General features: G+C 46.3%; 2 protein-coding genes across 4 annotated transcripts in view; one reads left to right on the forward strand and one right to left on the reverse strand.

The window, feature by feature from the left end:
• Positions 1–1,606: 1,606 nt before the first annotated feature.
• PPP1R15A (protein phosphatase 1 regulatory subunit 15A) lies at positions 1,607–10,613 on the reverse strand. Its single transcript, XM_035135465.3, has 3 exons — positions 10,431–10,613; positions 5,630–7,112; positions 1,607–2,543 (listed from the first exon to the last, which is right to left on the reverse strand). The coding sequence occupies exons 2-3, from the start codon at positions 7,103–7,105 to the stop codon at positions 2,283–2,285; spliced, it is 1,737 nt and encodes a 578-aa protein (XP_034991356.1). The 5' UTR covers positions 7,106–7,112; positions 10,431–10,613; the 3' UTR covers positions 1,607–2,282.
• Positions 8,822–14,394, forward strand: part of PLEKHA4 (pleckstrin homology domain containing A4) — a 41,519-nt gene continuing 35,946 nt past the window's right edge. For 2 of the 3 annotated variants that reach the window (XM_035135463.3, XM_088656114.1), the window contains exon 1: positions 8,822–8,965. The gene's annotated coding sequence lies outside the window, so the exon portion shown is untranslated. Of the gene's footprint in view, positions 8,982–14,394 lie in introns of all 3 variants that reach the window. The other variant, XM_088656113.1, reaches the window with a different exon arrangement.

Here is a 14,394-nt window from a genome sequence, read left to right on the forward strand (position 1 = left end):
ATGTGGGTGTAACAGCGAGCAACCTGTTCCTTCCCTGAGTTGTGCAGTCTGCTCTTGAGCTCCACCCACATGCGTCTCATGTGCCCTGTGGTTTCATGCACCTGCTTTCGATGTGCCACCTTCCTTCCTTCCCTCCCCATTTAGGGCATGGCCCCACCTGCACTCTACATGTCCAGCTGCATTGCACCACTTTCAATGACCCCCAAAGCATCTTGCAAATGTTAGTTTGGTAAGGATGCTGCTGAGAGTTGTTGAGACCCCTGTTCCCCTCACAGAGCGACAGTGCCCTGGGAAGAGGGGTTGACTGTCACCCCTTTAGATGTCAGGCTCCTGCTTCCATCAGCTCCAGGCAACATGTCCAGTGGCCGGGGATGATGGGAGTCGGGAGTCCAATAAGCTATAGCAGGAGAGAACCACCTTTACCCCTCTAGATGTTGCTGAACTAACCCCCCCCCCAAAAAAAATCCTGGCCATTGACCATGCTTGCTAGGCTGACAGTTGTCATTTAACAAGTTTGCCTTTTGCATAGCAAGTCTACCTTTGGCTTTCATAGAACCAGATCTTTATTTTTTTTTAACTAGGCCGAACAGTGTGGTACCAACAGGCTGCCATCTTGCTTAACTGTTTACCTCACAAAACCCATCCACCGCCACCACCCTCGACTCGAGTTGACAGGGCAGAAGTTATTTCTAGTAGGTGCTGGCTTCAGTTTGCCAGTCATTTATTTTAAAGGCCTTTATGAGTCATTGCCCTTTGGTATGCAAGGCTGCATTCCTAAGCCATGAGAGAACAGAAACATGTCACCCATCACAAGGTTGTTTGTGAACAGCTGATACTGTTCTGGCTGCTTTCTTACTCCAGTGGCTTTTCCCTTCCTCTTTTGTGTAAACTTGGCAGGCTTAAAACTAGGTTCTGATTTGAAATAAAATATGGGGGGGGGGAACAATTCAAGTTGAGGGCCATATTCACCACTGGGCAACTTTCCACGGGCCACATTTCTGTGGTAGGTAAGGGCAAAATTAGGCCGAGGAAATAATTTAAAGAGGCAAGTTAAGGGCCCGGGGCCTGACACCCCTATTCCCCCCTCATAGGTACACTTCTCAAGAGGGTCAATCCCTCTTCTCAGGGATCTATTGAGAACTGTAGAGATCTGAGGAGAATAAGTGTCTCCGAACAACACTTGGCACCTGTAACCCACAGTTCTTAGGATGCTTTGGGGGAAGCCATGTTGACACTTTAATGATAATGCTTCAATGGAGAATGTTGATGGGGTTTCAGAGGGAAAGTAGCAGCAGGCTTGGGGGAAATCCCAGGCTTTGAAGAAATACCAAAAAACTAAGTGGTTGGGTTTTTTTTTTGTCATCCTACACTTTCCTGTGATTTCCACCCTGCCATCACTTTACCATCTCTGATTTTGAGAGACAGCTTTTGAGGCATGTTTGTTGCTCAAGACACCCATATCCCCCTGGAGAAGTATAAACTAGTGGGTGCTTCTAGTCACAAATAAGGGGTAAACACATGTTGTGGGGAGACTTCTGAAATCAGCCTTCAATATTACATTTTCAATAACCATAGGTGCCAAGATGATGAGGATTATAGTCATAGCTGCAATATTTTTATTTTTTTTATTTAAAATAATAATTTGTGGACAGATAAATTATACATCAAGACATCCTGGGAGTTCACATCACCATTACTAATAATTTAATACATATTTTGAAATTAAGGGGGGGGAAATACTACTTAAATATCAAAGGCTTGCTTTGGAAGATAACTAGCATGTAAAATAGAAATACATTAGGAAACCCTGTGAAATTCTGTCCATTTAACATGTGAAAACTAGAGCATGCGCATAACACGCTTGAGTGTCCACCAGGCAGGGCCACCAATTCATGTTATGCTACACGCATTGGTAGACTAAGGGCCTGGCAGCCACGTCCTTCAAATAAACTGAGGTAGTAGCAGCTTTACATCAGTGCATTTATTCAGAAATATCAGAGCACAGAAGCTCTTGCTCCTCATGGCAACCTCAGGGCCCCACTCCACCCTGAGAGAACGTGGATTTCAGGCCCAGAATTAAATCTTGCTACATCACACACACACACAGAGCCCTCCTTTCAGACCCATGAGCCTCCCCTTACGATCTCCAATGTTTTAAAAAAAAAGGATTCAGTTTGGCTCTCAAAACCTCAGAACCCTTTATATGTATCTCTAATGGACGGTTTACTTCATGGCTGCCATATCTTGAAGAGCCATTTTGTTCCTGACTTTGGAGGCACAGCTTAATCTGCCTCAGCAGAACCAGAAAGGAGAGGGGAGCTGTTGTCGTTGCCTTCTTGCTGAACCCCATAGATCTCCCTCCAAGCTTTGGCCCGGTGTTCTGCCCTCAGGCAAGGCTCCAAGATGGCTCCCACTTCAGCAATCCTCCGGCGGAAGCGGCATCGATCGCGGGCCATTTCTTCCCAGGGGCCACGGCGGGCGGCCCGAGATGCGTAATTCCAGACCACCAGCGGGTGAACAGTCACCACCGGAGAGAATCGGACCTGAGGAAATTGAGAGGCTATGAGAATAGCGGGACAGGTATTTTCTTGCTCTTACGCAAATTTATGCCAACACTACTAAACTAATTAATTGGCTAGACCTCATACAGTTAACAGGTTGGCTTTTTCTGTCAGGTAATGGCCCTGCTGAATCCTACTGTCTTTTCTCAGCTAAACAAGCCAAATATCATGTTTTAAGGGGCAGCCATCCCTCCAGGGGTTGGGAAGCTGCTGCTCTCCAGGTGTTTCAGGATGTGCAACAGGTTATCATCCTGGCTGTAACCATTCCAGCCAAGGACAGGGAAGAGCAGCCTTGTGTTGTCCCGTTTTAGTCCACTTCCTTTTCTGTGGGTACTGAATCAGGCAGGAAAGAAGATACAAACCACCTCTTACTCCTGTGCAGACATCATGCTTGAAAGTCAGTGTGATAGAATTGTAGAGATAGAAGGGACCCCAAGTGTTATCTAGTCCAACCCCCTGCAATGCAGGAATCTCAACTATAGCATCCAGGACAGATGGCCATCCAATCCCTGCTTAAAAACCCCCGAGGAAGGAGAGTCCACCACCTCCCAAGGGAGACCGTTCCACTGCAGAACAGCTCTTATTGTGTAGCAGTAACAGGTGTTGCAGTAGGACCTGGGAGCCCAGGGTTCAAACCCCCTACTTAGCCATGAATTTCACCTTGAACCAGTCACTACTGCTCAGACTAACCTACCTCACAGGGTTGTTATGGGGATTAAATGAGAAGGGGGAGAACCAGTACACCATCTTGAGATCCTTGGAGGAAAAAAAGTGGGATATAAACACTAGCACTATATTATTATTTACCACCTCAAGGGATAGGTGTGTGGAGGTTGGCTGTGCCTGCTCAAGGGTAAGGCAAAGGCACTCTACCCATGCTCAGAGGAACACAACTCCTCAAGTTCCATTGCTAATCTCTAGCTGTGTCCTGAGCATCTCTTTGGGTTTCAGACAGTTGTGGCCACTGCCATTAACACGGTTGCATTTCCTAGCTGGAGGAATAGAGGCCGTTTACAACTAAGCCCTACTCACGAGTAGACCCACTGAAATGAACCCAAGTTGGTCATGTTACAGTAATTAACTTCAATGAGTCTACCCTGAGTAGGACTAGCACCGGATGCAAGCCTAGGTTTCTGCCATGGGTGTCCATTTTGCATTGTTCTTAAATTCATCTTGTTATTATGTGTGCTGCTGTTGCTCTTATATTTGGGGCATTTGTGGAAGGTGACTAAGCAAACTACTAAGCTCAGCTTTCAACAGATCTGCCGGCACTCTGTGGAAAAAAGGAGGGAGGGGGAACAGAGAGGGGAAGGCAGGGAGTCCTGTCTGCTGGGAAATGACCCAGCCTTACATCATCCACTTCCTGGCTGGTCATGTTGCATGATAGGGATGTTACACGATATTTCAGGATGGGCGAAACCAACAGCAGGACGGGGGGGGGGGGAGGTCAAGGAGCATTAAGGATATTCCAGGGTGGTGCTAACAGGGGACAAGGTGGGGTGCAGAAAGTAAAATCTGAGGATTGTGTAAAGTATATTTAGAATGGGAGAGAAAAGCAGCTTAGAAAAGGAGAATGGGCGTAGCCAGGATTTATGTGGGGGGGGGGAGAACTCAACATTATTGATTTACTTGATTTGAAGGGGGGCAGCTACCCCCCTTGGCTATGCCATGAGTCATTCTTCAGTGGTACCTCAGTTTACAAACTTAATCCATTCCGGAAGTCCATTCTTAAACCAAAACCGTTCTTAAACTGAGGTGCGCTTTCCCTAATGAGGCCTCCCGCCGCTGGTGCCCTTCCACCGTTCAGATTCTGTTCTTAGACCGAGGTAAAGTTTGCAAACCGGGACACCACAGTCATACCTTGGTTTAAGTACACCTCAGTTTGAGTACTTTCAGTTTAAGTACTCCGTGGACCTGTCTGGAACGGATTAATCAACTTTCCATTACTTTCAATGGGAAAGTTTGCTTCAGGTTAAGTACGGACTTCCAGAACCAATTGTTTTTGTAAACCAAGGTACCACTGTACTTCGTTTTGTGGAGTTCATAAACCGAATCGCTCGTAAACAGGATTGTTCTTAAACTGAGGTACCACTGTATTTGTGGTGCTCAAATCACATTGAGTGGGCTGCCCCTTTCTCCCTGCACAAGAGCCATACAGTTCTCACCCAAAGACACACAGAGCATGGTCACTTTTCTTCCTTTGAGGAAGAAAATCCCTGTGAATACATAATTTCAACAGATGCAGCTTTCTTTGTCGCTCCATCTCCATAGCAGGCTGATTCTTTAACATTGTTTAGACCAGGCACCCCCAAACTGCGGCCCTCCAGATGTTTTGGCCTACAACTCCCATGATCCCTAGCAAACAGGACCAGTTGTCGGGGAAGATGGGAATTGTACGCCAAAACATCTGGAGGGCCGCAGTTTGGGGGTGCCTGCCTATGACCATCGAGACCACCTATAGAGACTACCTTAGCTAGGCATCCTTCACCCTGTGAGATGCTCCCTTCCAGGGTTTTTTTATGGCTTTTCAGCTCATCAGCTAAGATTTCAAACATCTCTGATCTACTGAGGCTGACAAAGAATTATTTATCATTGTAAAAGCCTGTTTGAGATGCCTTCAGATGTTTTAAAAAACTTAAACAGCAGGAAGAGAGTTATTTTAATTAATTTATGTAAACAAAAGTTATATTTGTTTAATTTCTGCCTTAACTTCAGCTGTCAAAATGGGCACAGGGTGGGGTGGGGAATAGCTTCTGTAATACCCAATTTTCTACTCATATAACAACTGTTGTGTAAACATAGTAGTTATACATAGCAGTTAAGTGATAAAATTAGGAAGACTTCCTGAAACATTTGTGAATGAAATGGGAACTCTAATCCAGGCTAGTAATTGTGAGGGGCAGAACCAAGGGTGTTGGCTATTCCTAATTATGGAGTTTCTTTGTCTCTCTCTTTTTCTTTTTCTTTCTCTCACACACACGTTTCTGAACTGTCTCCCTCAAGACTCATTCTCTGGAGAACCTAAGGGTTCTGGTTAGTCCACAAACAAAGTATTTAAAGCAACTCACCTTCTTAATCACCTGGTTTGCCTCCTGGGAAACTGATGACACTTCTGTGGTCACAAGATCAGAGTTGTCCTCAGAGTCTGGCTGGCAACATTTTTGAGTTGGATGCCTGGAGGAAACTCTTGGATTCCACATGAAATGTGGTCGCGTTGGTGGATTACACAGCTCCTCAGGCTTAGAATCCAGCCTTGTCTGATAAAAGGTGACCGTGATTTCCTTGTGGTTCTTGGCCTCAGGCTGAGGGGCAGATGTGGGGGCTTGAACGGGCTTGGAAAAGCAGAGTGGGTGGAAAGGGTTGTTGCTTGCAAAAAAAGATTCGCAGGGGCTCTCCAATACATCCTGATGCAGAGAGTCTACTTCTGCTTCCAAATGGTTCTCCCTGTTCCCCGGGTGCCCCCCAGACTGAATGCTCTCTTCCATCTCGTCTTCGCTCCACCAGTCCTCTGAATCATCACTGCCATCCTCCTCTTCCTCTGATGGACTGTAGAACAAGGATAGGACAAGGGGGCTTTTGGAAACACAAGAGGGTGAGTTGAACGCACTCTTATCTCCACCCTTCTTGTATGCTTCTATCTCTTCCCCATCCTTTGGAGAATCAGATGGACTTTCAAAGCTTTGCCCGTCACGCCTCACCAAATCCCCACTAGATCCCAGGCCCTCCTCGTTTCCCTGGGAAGCGGAGGTACCTTCCAAACGAAAGCCCCCTCCAAAATCCTTTAACTCTCTGTGGTGGCTACAGGAACCTTCCACATTCTCCCTACAGTATCCGCCAATATTCAATCCTTTCATCAATGCTTGTGGATGGCAACAATATTCCAGCCATTTCTGGGGGGAACTCCCAGGGTTCTCTCTGCCTTCCAGCGCCATATCTTCTTCTGAAGAAATGTCCCAATCATTTCCAAGGTCGCAGGCAATGGAAGTGCTGATCAAGTACGGTTCAGAAATGCCATCCTCTTCCAAACGCATGCTATCCATTTTGGATGGACCATTGGAAGCAGTCAGAAGCAGTGCCAGGTCCTCTTCAAAATGGCCGCCTTCAGCCAAGCTTTCCGTATCCCTTCGAGGGTAACACTTGTGACTGCCCAGGGAAAGGTATCCTAGATGGGCAGCTTTCAAGTTTCGCCCCTCCACTTTGCTTTCCTCTCTTCCAAGTTCCTCCCAAGTTCCTCTTAAGAGTTGCCTCGTCTTCTCTAAGATGGGCATCGCCCCCTTGGCAATGCCCATCAACACAGCCCTCACCAGGGTGGCAGGGCTATGTTGCCAGAGGTCCAACCACCTCCTCACCCAGTCCATAGCGATCTGGGCCATACGTCCAAGAATCATGGCTGCCATGTTGAACTTGCCAGCAGGGCTGGACCGGCTCGGTTCAGCAGGGAGGATTTTAGCCATTCTGAGCCTGAAGGGGTCACAGCAAATCAATAACCTCTCTGTGTCTGAGGGGTGTGATGTCAGTTGGCTGGATGTGATGTGAGGGGGCATCTTAGACCTGAAAAGAAGCAAAGTGAAAATAAGCCACCAGCTATTAAAAATCTGAAAGTGGTGCTGGGAAAGCCCAGAGAGTCAGATTCCAATATGCTTTGTTTTGCTGCATTATAGGAAGGGGTCAGACTTAGGCCCCATCTGCACTGTACATTAAAGTAATAGGATACTGCTTTCAAACTGCCATGGCTCCCCCCAGAGAATCCTGGGAACTGTCATTTGTTGAGGGTGCTGAGAATTGTTAGTAGAACCCCAAGCCATCTCACAGAGGTACAGATTCCCAGAATGGTTTAACAGTCAATCCCTCTTGCCAGGGCACTCATGGTATTGCAGTTCTGTGAGGGGAATTTGTGTGTGTGTGTCCGTGTGTGTCCGTCCGTCCGTCCTAAGAAACCTCAGCCCCCTTAAACTACACTTCCCAGAATTCTTTGGGGGAAGCCATGACTATTTAAAGCAGTATGATACTGCTTTAATATATAGGGCATATGGGACCTATTTGTACCTCTAGTTCAGCACTGTCTTCTTTCAACTGGCAATAGTTCGCCAGGGTTTCATCTCCGCTACCTGGTCCTTCCCCCCACCGCCCACATTTTCTTTTTATCCTGGAGATGCCAAGGATTGAATCTAGGAAGTTCTGCCTGCAAAGCATTTCATTTACCACTGAGCTGTAGCCTCTCCTGTAAGCAGGACATTTAAAACACACACACACAGAGAGACACAGACAGGGGATATAAGACCTGAAACCTATCCACCTGAAAGGCCTGTTCCCTTAATCCAGAGTGTGGAAGAACAGGTTGTTTATACTCAAATTGTGAAGTATTTATTACTTATTTGTGCCAGGTATTTTATATGCTGCTTAATTTCTAAGCTGTGAGTAAAGGCCTTCTGTGCGTAATCAGGGCTGCTATGACTAAGCCCAGTATGGACTGAGACTTGGCACCAACAACAGATTCTGGAATGGAGGCCTTAGGCAAGAAATGTCCTGAAGGAGAATGGGTTATGGTATCGGTAGCAAATAGCACCCTTCCCCGATTGATATTGCATTTTTGGGAGCTCGGGGTGTATATATTATTTGTTCCAAGCAATATAATGATATGTGCAATGGCATCCTGCTGTGTTTTTTTTTGGAGGTTTGAGGGCGGAATATGAATGGTTTTAGTGTTTAACTGTTCTTAACAAGAAATCCTTTGGTGGGTGTTTTACTTTGTAACTAAGTTTTTTTGTAACTAAGTACTTTTTTTAAAGTAAGTAAGTATTTTTTAAAAAAGTTAAAAATGAAAGGAATACACACCTTGGCTCTGTACACAACACACATTTAAAGCACATCACACACACACACCCAAAAAAAAGATTCCTGGGAATTGTTATTTACCAGTCATAGAACTTACAATTCCTAGCACCATTAACAAACTACAGTTCCCAGGATTCTGGGATGTGCTTTAAAAATATGGTGTGTACACACTCATGAAGTGGATTAGGAAAGGCCCGACTAAGAATATGACTGTGGAGGAAAATAGGAGGTAGGAAGTTAAGGCATGGGGCAGGAATCCTGCACTTCTAGGCCCTTATCCCCACATTCCAGCAAGATTACTTCCGCCCCCTATCTGTGCCTCAGTTTATCTCTCTGTTTTTTTTCTATGGATTGTTTTCCTGGCTTGGATGTGTAGGTTGATTTAATCCAGGGCGCGCCCCAAACAAGCTCAAGCAAGTGCCCCTGGAACGCTGGCAACACCCCAATCCGGAAGCAGAAAGGGGGGGAAATAACACAACACACACACACACACACACACACAGTCTGTATTCCGGGTGTGCAGCTGTCGGGGAGAGAGGAAGAACAGCAAACCTTCTGACCCACAACAGGTTAGAACTGGAAATGGTGGGTAGGGGGAGAGGAGGGGAGGGGAGGGGAGGGAAAATATTCATTTGAAGATTTCCAAATGCCCTGAAAGCAAAAAGATGCATGGATTCCCAGAATTGTGGGACAGCAGCTGGAGAGCACCCCACTTTTGACAGCCGGAAGATCTTAACATTCAAAGCCCTCCTCTAAAACAGGAAGGAAGAGGGCCCATTCAGAAATCGACCCCCTCCCTGCCATACAGGACAACTGTCATACTCTCCAGGGTTATAGCTGAGGATATTCCTAATGTGAAGTACTGTAAATATTAAGTTTGGGGTAGGGGTGCCAAGAGAGAGAACAACAGTGGCAGTAACAACCTCATTGTCATTCATCCTAGTCCGGTAGGTAGGATGGGATATTTTTTTAAAGTGTGGAGCGAAAAGGAAATGGTGCAGTTTCTTAACTAGGTGTGCTAGGGAAGGTAGAAACCAAATGAGGGTGAAGTTCAGTTTCTGCTTTCTGGCCTTCCCTAGGAATTCAGTATTGGGGGAAGTGGAAAATTGTGGCAGTTCTGAGGATAGACAGAGGAACAGAAAACAAAATCTTGGAAGAACTCAAAATGAGAAGGCAATATAACTAATGCATTTTTACAAAGGGGAGGGGAGGTCTGGGGTGCAAGTTAATGGGGGAATGACTAAAAAAAATCCAAAAGAGGACATAGAGGCATAGATAAGATACAGCAGGCTATTGTTTTAGGACTAGCAGTGCCACAATTTGGGGGAGGAGGGGTTCAACATAAAAAGGATACATACTTTTTTAAAAAGGAACAGCAAAAATATAGAATATTCGTTGCTGAACCTTGAGGAAACTATTTGGAGATCTCCCCCACATGGATAATACTGGGGTACAGATTTGGGTCAGGGCAGTACATCATTGCTCTCCCTAGCCGAGATTCCCAAGACACCATTCTGAGAACCGCATTAAGCAAGGACGAGGACGTAGCAATTAAAAAGGGTGTAGGTCTTGGGTGGATACCTGTGGAAGAGATATACTGGGGTGGGGTGGGGGCCAGCACAGTGCACGCACCACGAGAGGAAAGGAATCTGGAGAGGCGGGGGTGGTAGGCAGGACTCCTGGGTCCTCCGGAGGCAGAAGACCTGGGTCCTAGGGCTGAGGAGCCGAGGCGCCTGGGTGGTGTGGAAAGAGGCGTGGCGGGCGGTCTAACACCCAAGTACAAAGCGAAGGAGGGCTCCAGGGTGCCGTGGGCGGGGAGAAGGCGAGAAGCCGGCCGGGTTTCCTGTGTTTTCTAGAAAGGGACGGGAAGATCGAGCGGTTAACAAGCAGAAGAACGCGGTCCGGGAAACTTCCTGGCCTGGCATGGGAGGGGAGCGAGGTCTAGCCGTTCACAGTACCTGCGGGGGTCCAGGACTCCTGGGTTCCAAGGAAAGGGGGGGGAGAGAATCCAGTGATGGACTTTTGCCTCCTTACCTCTCGAATCGAATTAGCCAGTAACAAACTCGCTCCAGCAAGCAGTTGCGGGGTTGGCGCGGTAATCAGGCGATCGGGCGGCGGGCTTGGCAGAAGAGCGGTCGGTCGCGGCAGAGCCCATGTCTCTCAATCGGCGGCGGCGGCGGTTTTTTTCTTCTGTGAATAGGAATAGAATGTTTGGATGCCTCGCTGTTGACGCCGAGTCTATATAAACACTCGTTTTGTGAGGATTACGTCACCGCATTGTGACGTTGTGGAATGGGGGCGGGGCCTGGGGGAGAGACGTGACCGACGCAGGGTGCTGGGGAGAGGGAGGGGCGAGGAGTAGCGGCGCCGCGTCGGTGCAGGCCGTGTGGACGGGTGGATTGGGAAACAAAACTTGAAACGAAAGTACTTCCCCTCCGTCGTTGACTCTCCTAGTAGTGACTGTAGAAGAGAGGCTTCGTTTAGAAAATGCTTCTCGTACTTTCCAGTTTCATTTTTTAAAACTGGTGGGATTTACCGTGATAAATACAGAAATTAACTTTTCTTTTTTCCATTTTCAAGATTTATTGTGGCATAACCTTTGTTTCATGACAGCCATGTGGCCATTTATTCTCAGCTGGCAAATAACTGTCTGTGACTCCTTTTTAATTCCACCCTTCCTCCAAGTAGCTCTGGGTGGCTTGCAAAGTCCCTTTTACACCCCCTGTTTTATCTTCCCAAGCAGCCCAGTGAAACAGTTTAGGCCTAGAGAAAGTTAGCTTTTTCCCTTATTCAATATAAAGCAAAGTTGCTCACTTTGTAGGCACAGAACAAGAGGCTTTTTATCAGTGAATAGGCTAACAACAACAACAGCAAGATGAAAGTCACCACAAGGACAAGCTAAAAGGTGGAGTCTTGGCTCCATAATACTGTAATTTGAGACAACAGTTAATTCAATCATTACCAAGTACAAGTCACTTTCTATGCAATAAAAAGGAGGATTACAAATTACCACTTTTTCTGTTTTTACCTGAAACCAGTGGCCATCACCAGTACACATTTGCATGCTTCTTGCTTCTACTTTTCATGCAGATGGTCCCAGCTACCGGTACAATCCTTGTAATCTCCAGGTAGAATGGAGAAATATTACCTGTCCGAAACCCTGAAGAGCCACTGCTAGTTCGGTGCAGAGACAATATTGAACTACTAGATGGGCTCAGCATAAGGCAGTTTTCCTGTTTTCCACACCACAAGATCCCATAGCCTTGCCCCACGATGCAACCACGTTTATTTTAGCTTGTTGGACAAAAATGAACGCTAAGGATTTACATCAGGTAAATGTACATCAGATAGCCACCCAATGAAGTGGAAAAAAATAAATTGACAAGGCCAGACCAGTAACAGGAATAATCTGCTACAGGCCCCACAGCCCAATATGTATACTTGCTATTGCATACATATTGTTGTACACAGCTCTGATATTTTGGAGAAGACAGCATATCAACACTTTTACAAATAAAAGGACAGAAACATCATTTGTTACTCACAGCTCTTTTGTTTTTTAATTCCCCAAGATCAGTGCTAATTCTTCTAGAAAAAGAGGTGCAGGGACTTGCCATTAATACCTCCCTTGTTCTCTTATTATGGCTATGGTGCCCACCTAGGAGAAAGGCCCTGCCCAATATATTATCAATGATCTACAGCCCGTTTTGGACAACAGTATTAGCTGGAAGGCCTGTGCTTACTTTCTCACAGCACCCCCCCCCCCCCGGCATTTAGGGCCAAATCTGAACAATAACTGAAACAACCTAAGAGGCCTTGCAACAAATCCAGGTGTCAACCAGTCAGGCAGATGAAAATTACAGGACCTAATAACATCTGGGTCACTTTCAACCCAGTGGTATTGCTATCACCTGCCAGCAATGCAAGAAACCAATTGTGAGGGGTGGGGTGGGGAATTGCACCTGGTTAAGATCTGTTGTAGTTTGATCCTCCCTGTCCTGTTTCGGTTTCTCTTTCTATTTTTCCCAATCGTTTTCATTTGTGGACAAAATTAATATTTTTGGAGTATGCCATGTGCAAGAAGAGGAAGCAACCAGAACCACTAGATTCTTGGAAAGGGTAAGTTTACAGTCATACCTCGGTTTAAGTACGCTTCGGTTTGAGTACTTTCAGTTTAAGTACTCTGCGGACCCGTCTGGAATGGATTAATCCACTTTCCATTACTTTCAATGGGAAAGTTCACTTCAGGTTAAGTTCGCTTCAGGTTTAGTACAGACTTCTGGAACCAATTGTGTACTTAAACCGAGGTACCACTGTACAGGCTAAGAATCTGGGTGGGTTGTGTAAGATTACAGGAAGAGTCTAGTTACAGGGTAGCTCAAGCCCCAGGTCTTTTCTGTCAGGTCCCAGATCTCTCTCTGTCTCTCTCTGTCTCTCTCTGTCTCTCTCTCTGTCTCTCTCTCTGTCTCTCTCTGTCTCTCTCTGTCTCTCTGTCTCTCTCTCTCTCTCTCTCTCAACTTACTGCTAAGCACCTACCATTGTAATTTGTCCGGAGGTCTACATACATGTAAATCAGCATATACAAATTTGTATTATGGGCTTGTGCCCTTTTAAGTACCTAGGAACGCTGTGCCTCATCCTGGATAACAGATTGGAAATTTTCTTGTTACCCACCACATGATTTGGATTACTACTCCCATCAGCTGGAATCCAAAACTCCTAGGCTGCATACATGCCATAGGTGTCTTCCCCCAAAGAATCCTGGGAACTGTAGTTTAGCCTCCACAGAGCTACAATTTGTGGCATCCTTAACAAACTACAGTTCCCAGGATTCTTTTGTGTGTGTTTTTTGGGGAAGGGGGGCATGCACTTTTAAAAGTATGGAGTGTATACGGCCCTAGGCTATTCTAGGAGTTTAAAACAGGGGTGGAATGGTTGAGGGAGTTGGGTATGTTTAGCCTCATAAAGAGACAGAGGAGATGCAATAGCCATTTTCAATTATCTAAAGGGCTGCTACATGGAGAATGGAGCAACTTTGTTTTCTCTTGCTTCAGAGGGTAGGGCCTGAAACAATGGCTTCAGTTTAGAAGAAAGGAGATTCTGACTAAACATCAGGCTCTACAATTCTATAAATCTGTGACTAAGAGCCAGCAGGTCAGAGGTGAAACTTGATGGACTCGTGCAATAAGGCTGCAATATTCCAGAGTTTCTCAAAACTCCAAGCAGCTTTCTAGCAAGCAGTGTTGATGTAGAAGCAAGCCTGTTTTGTACCTGCAGATGCCGCCCGCCTAAACACACCTGTACCATCTCCAGGAACTTAGTGGGATTTAAATTACAGAGGCTGCTGTGGATAAGGGTGGCTAGAAAGGAGGCCTAGCTCAGTACATGAGCATTTAATGTACTGATTAACAACTGCTTGAAAGCAACGTTATAAAAGCACTGCAAAACTGCTTTTAAATGGGTTGAGCTCTGTAGTGCTGGCATGAATCGTTCTGCCATAAAGCACTGCAGCTGCTGAAAAATGCAGTAAGTGCACAACACACAAACCCTCCTGGCTCAACGAAACGTGCGAGGGAAGGCTGTGCAACACGCACATGTACCTTGCAGCCTCTTAACATAGGAAGAGAAGAATGGGCCTGCTGGATCAGGCCAATGGCCCATCTCACCCATCATCCTGTCTGTCCTCATAGCTGTCAAAGATATGCCTGTGGGAAGCTTGCAAACTGGACATGAGCAGCAGCAGCAATTCTCCCCACCTGTGATTCCCAGCAAGTGGTGCTCAGAGGTAGCACCTCTGACAGTGGAGGTAGAATGTAGCAACTGTGGTTAGTAGCCATTGATAGCCTTGTCCTCTATTAATTTAATAGAATTGTAGAGTTGGAAGGGACCCTGAGGATCATCTAGTCCAGGCATCCCCAAACTTTGGCCCTCCAGATGTTTTGGACTACAATTCCCATCTTCCCTGACCACTGGTCCTGTTAGCTAGGGATCATGGGAG

This window comes from Zootoca vivipara, chromosome 12 (assembly GCF_965207765.1).
Source record: "Zootoca vivipara chromosome 12, rZooViv2.hap1.1, whole genome shotgun sequence".
Lineage (NCBI taxonomy): Eukaryota > Metazoa > Chordata > Lepidosauria > Squamata > Lacertidae > Zootoca > Zootoca vivipara.

Bases quoted from the DNA above. Each gene is read 5' to 3' on its own strand.
- PPP1R15A (XM_035135465.3), bottom strand. From the start codon at position 7,105: ATGCCCCCTCACATCACATCCAGCCAACTGACATCACACCCCTCAGAC. The intron at 2,544-5,629 runs GTGAGTTGCTTT...CAATTTCCTCAG, and splicing joins CAAACCAGGTGATTAAGAAG to GTCCGATTCTCTCCGGTGGT.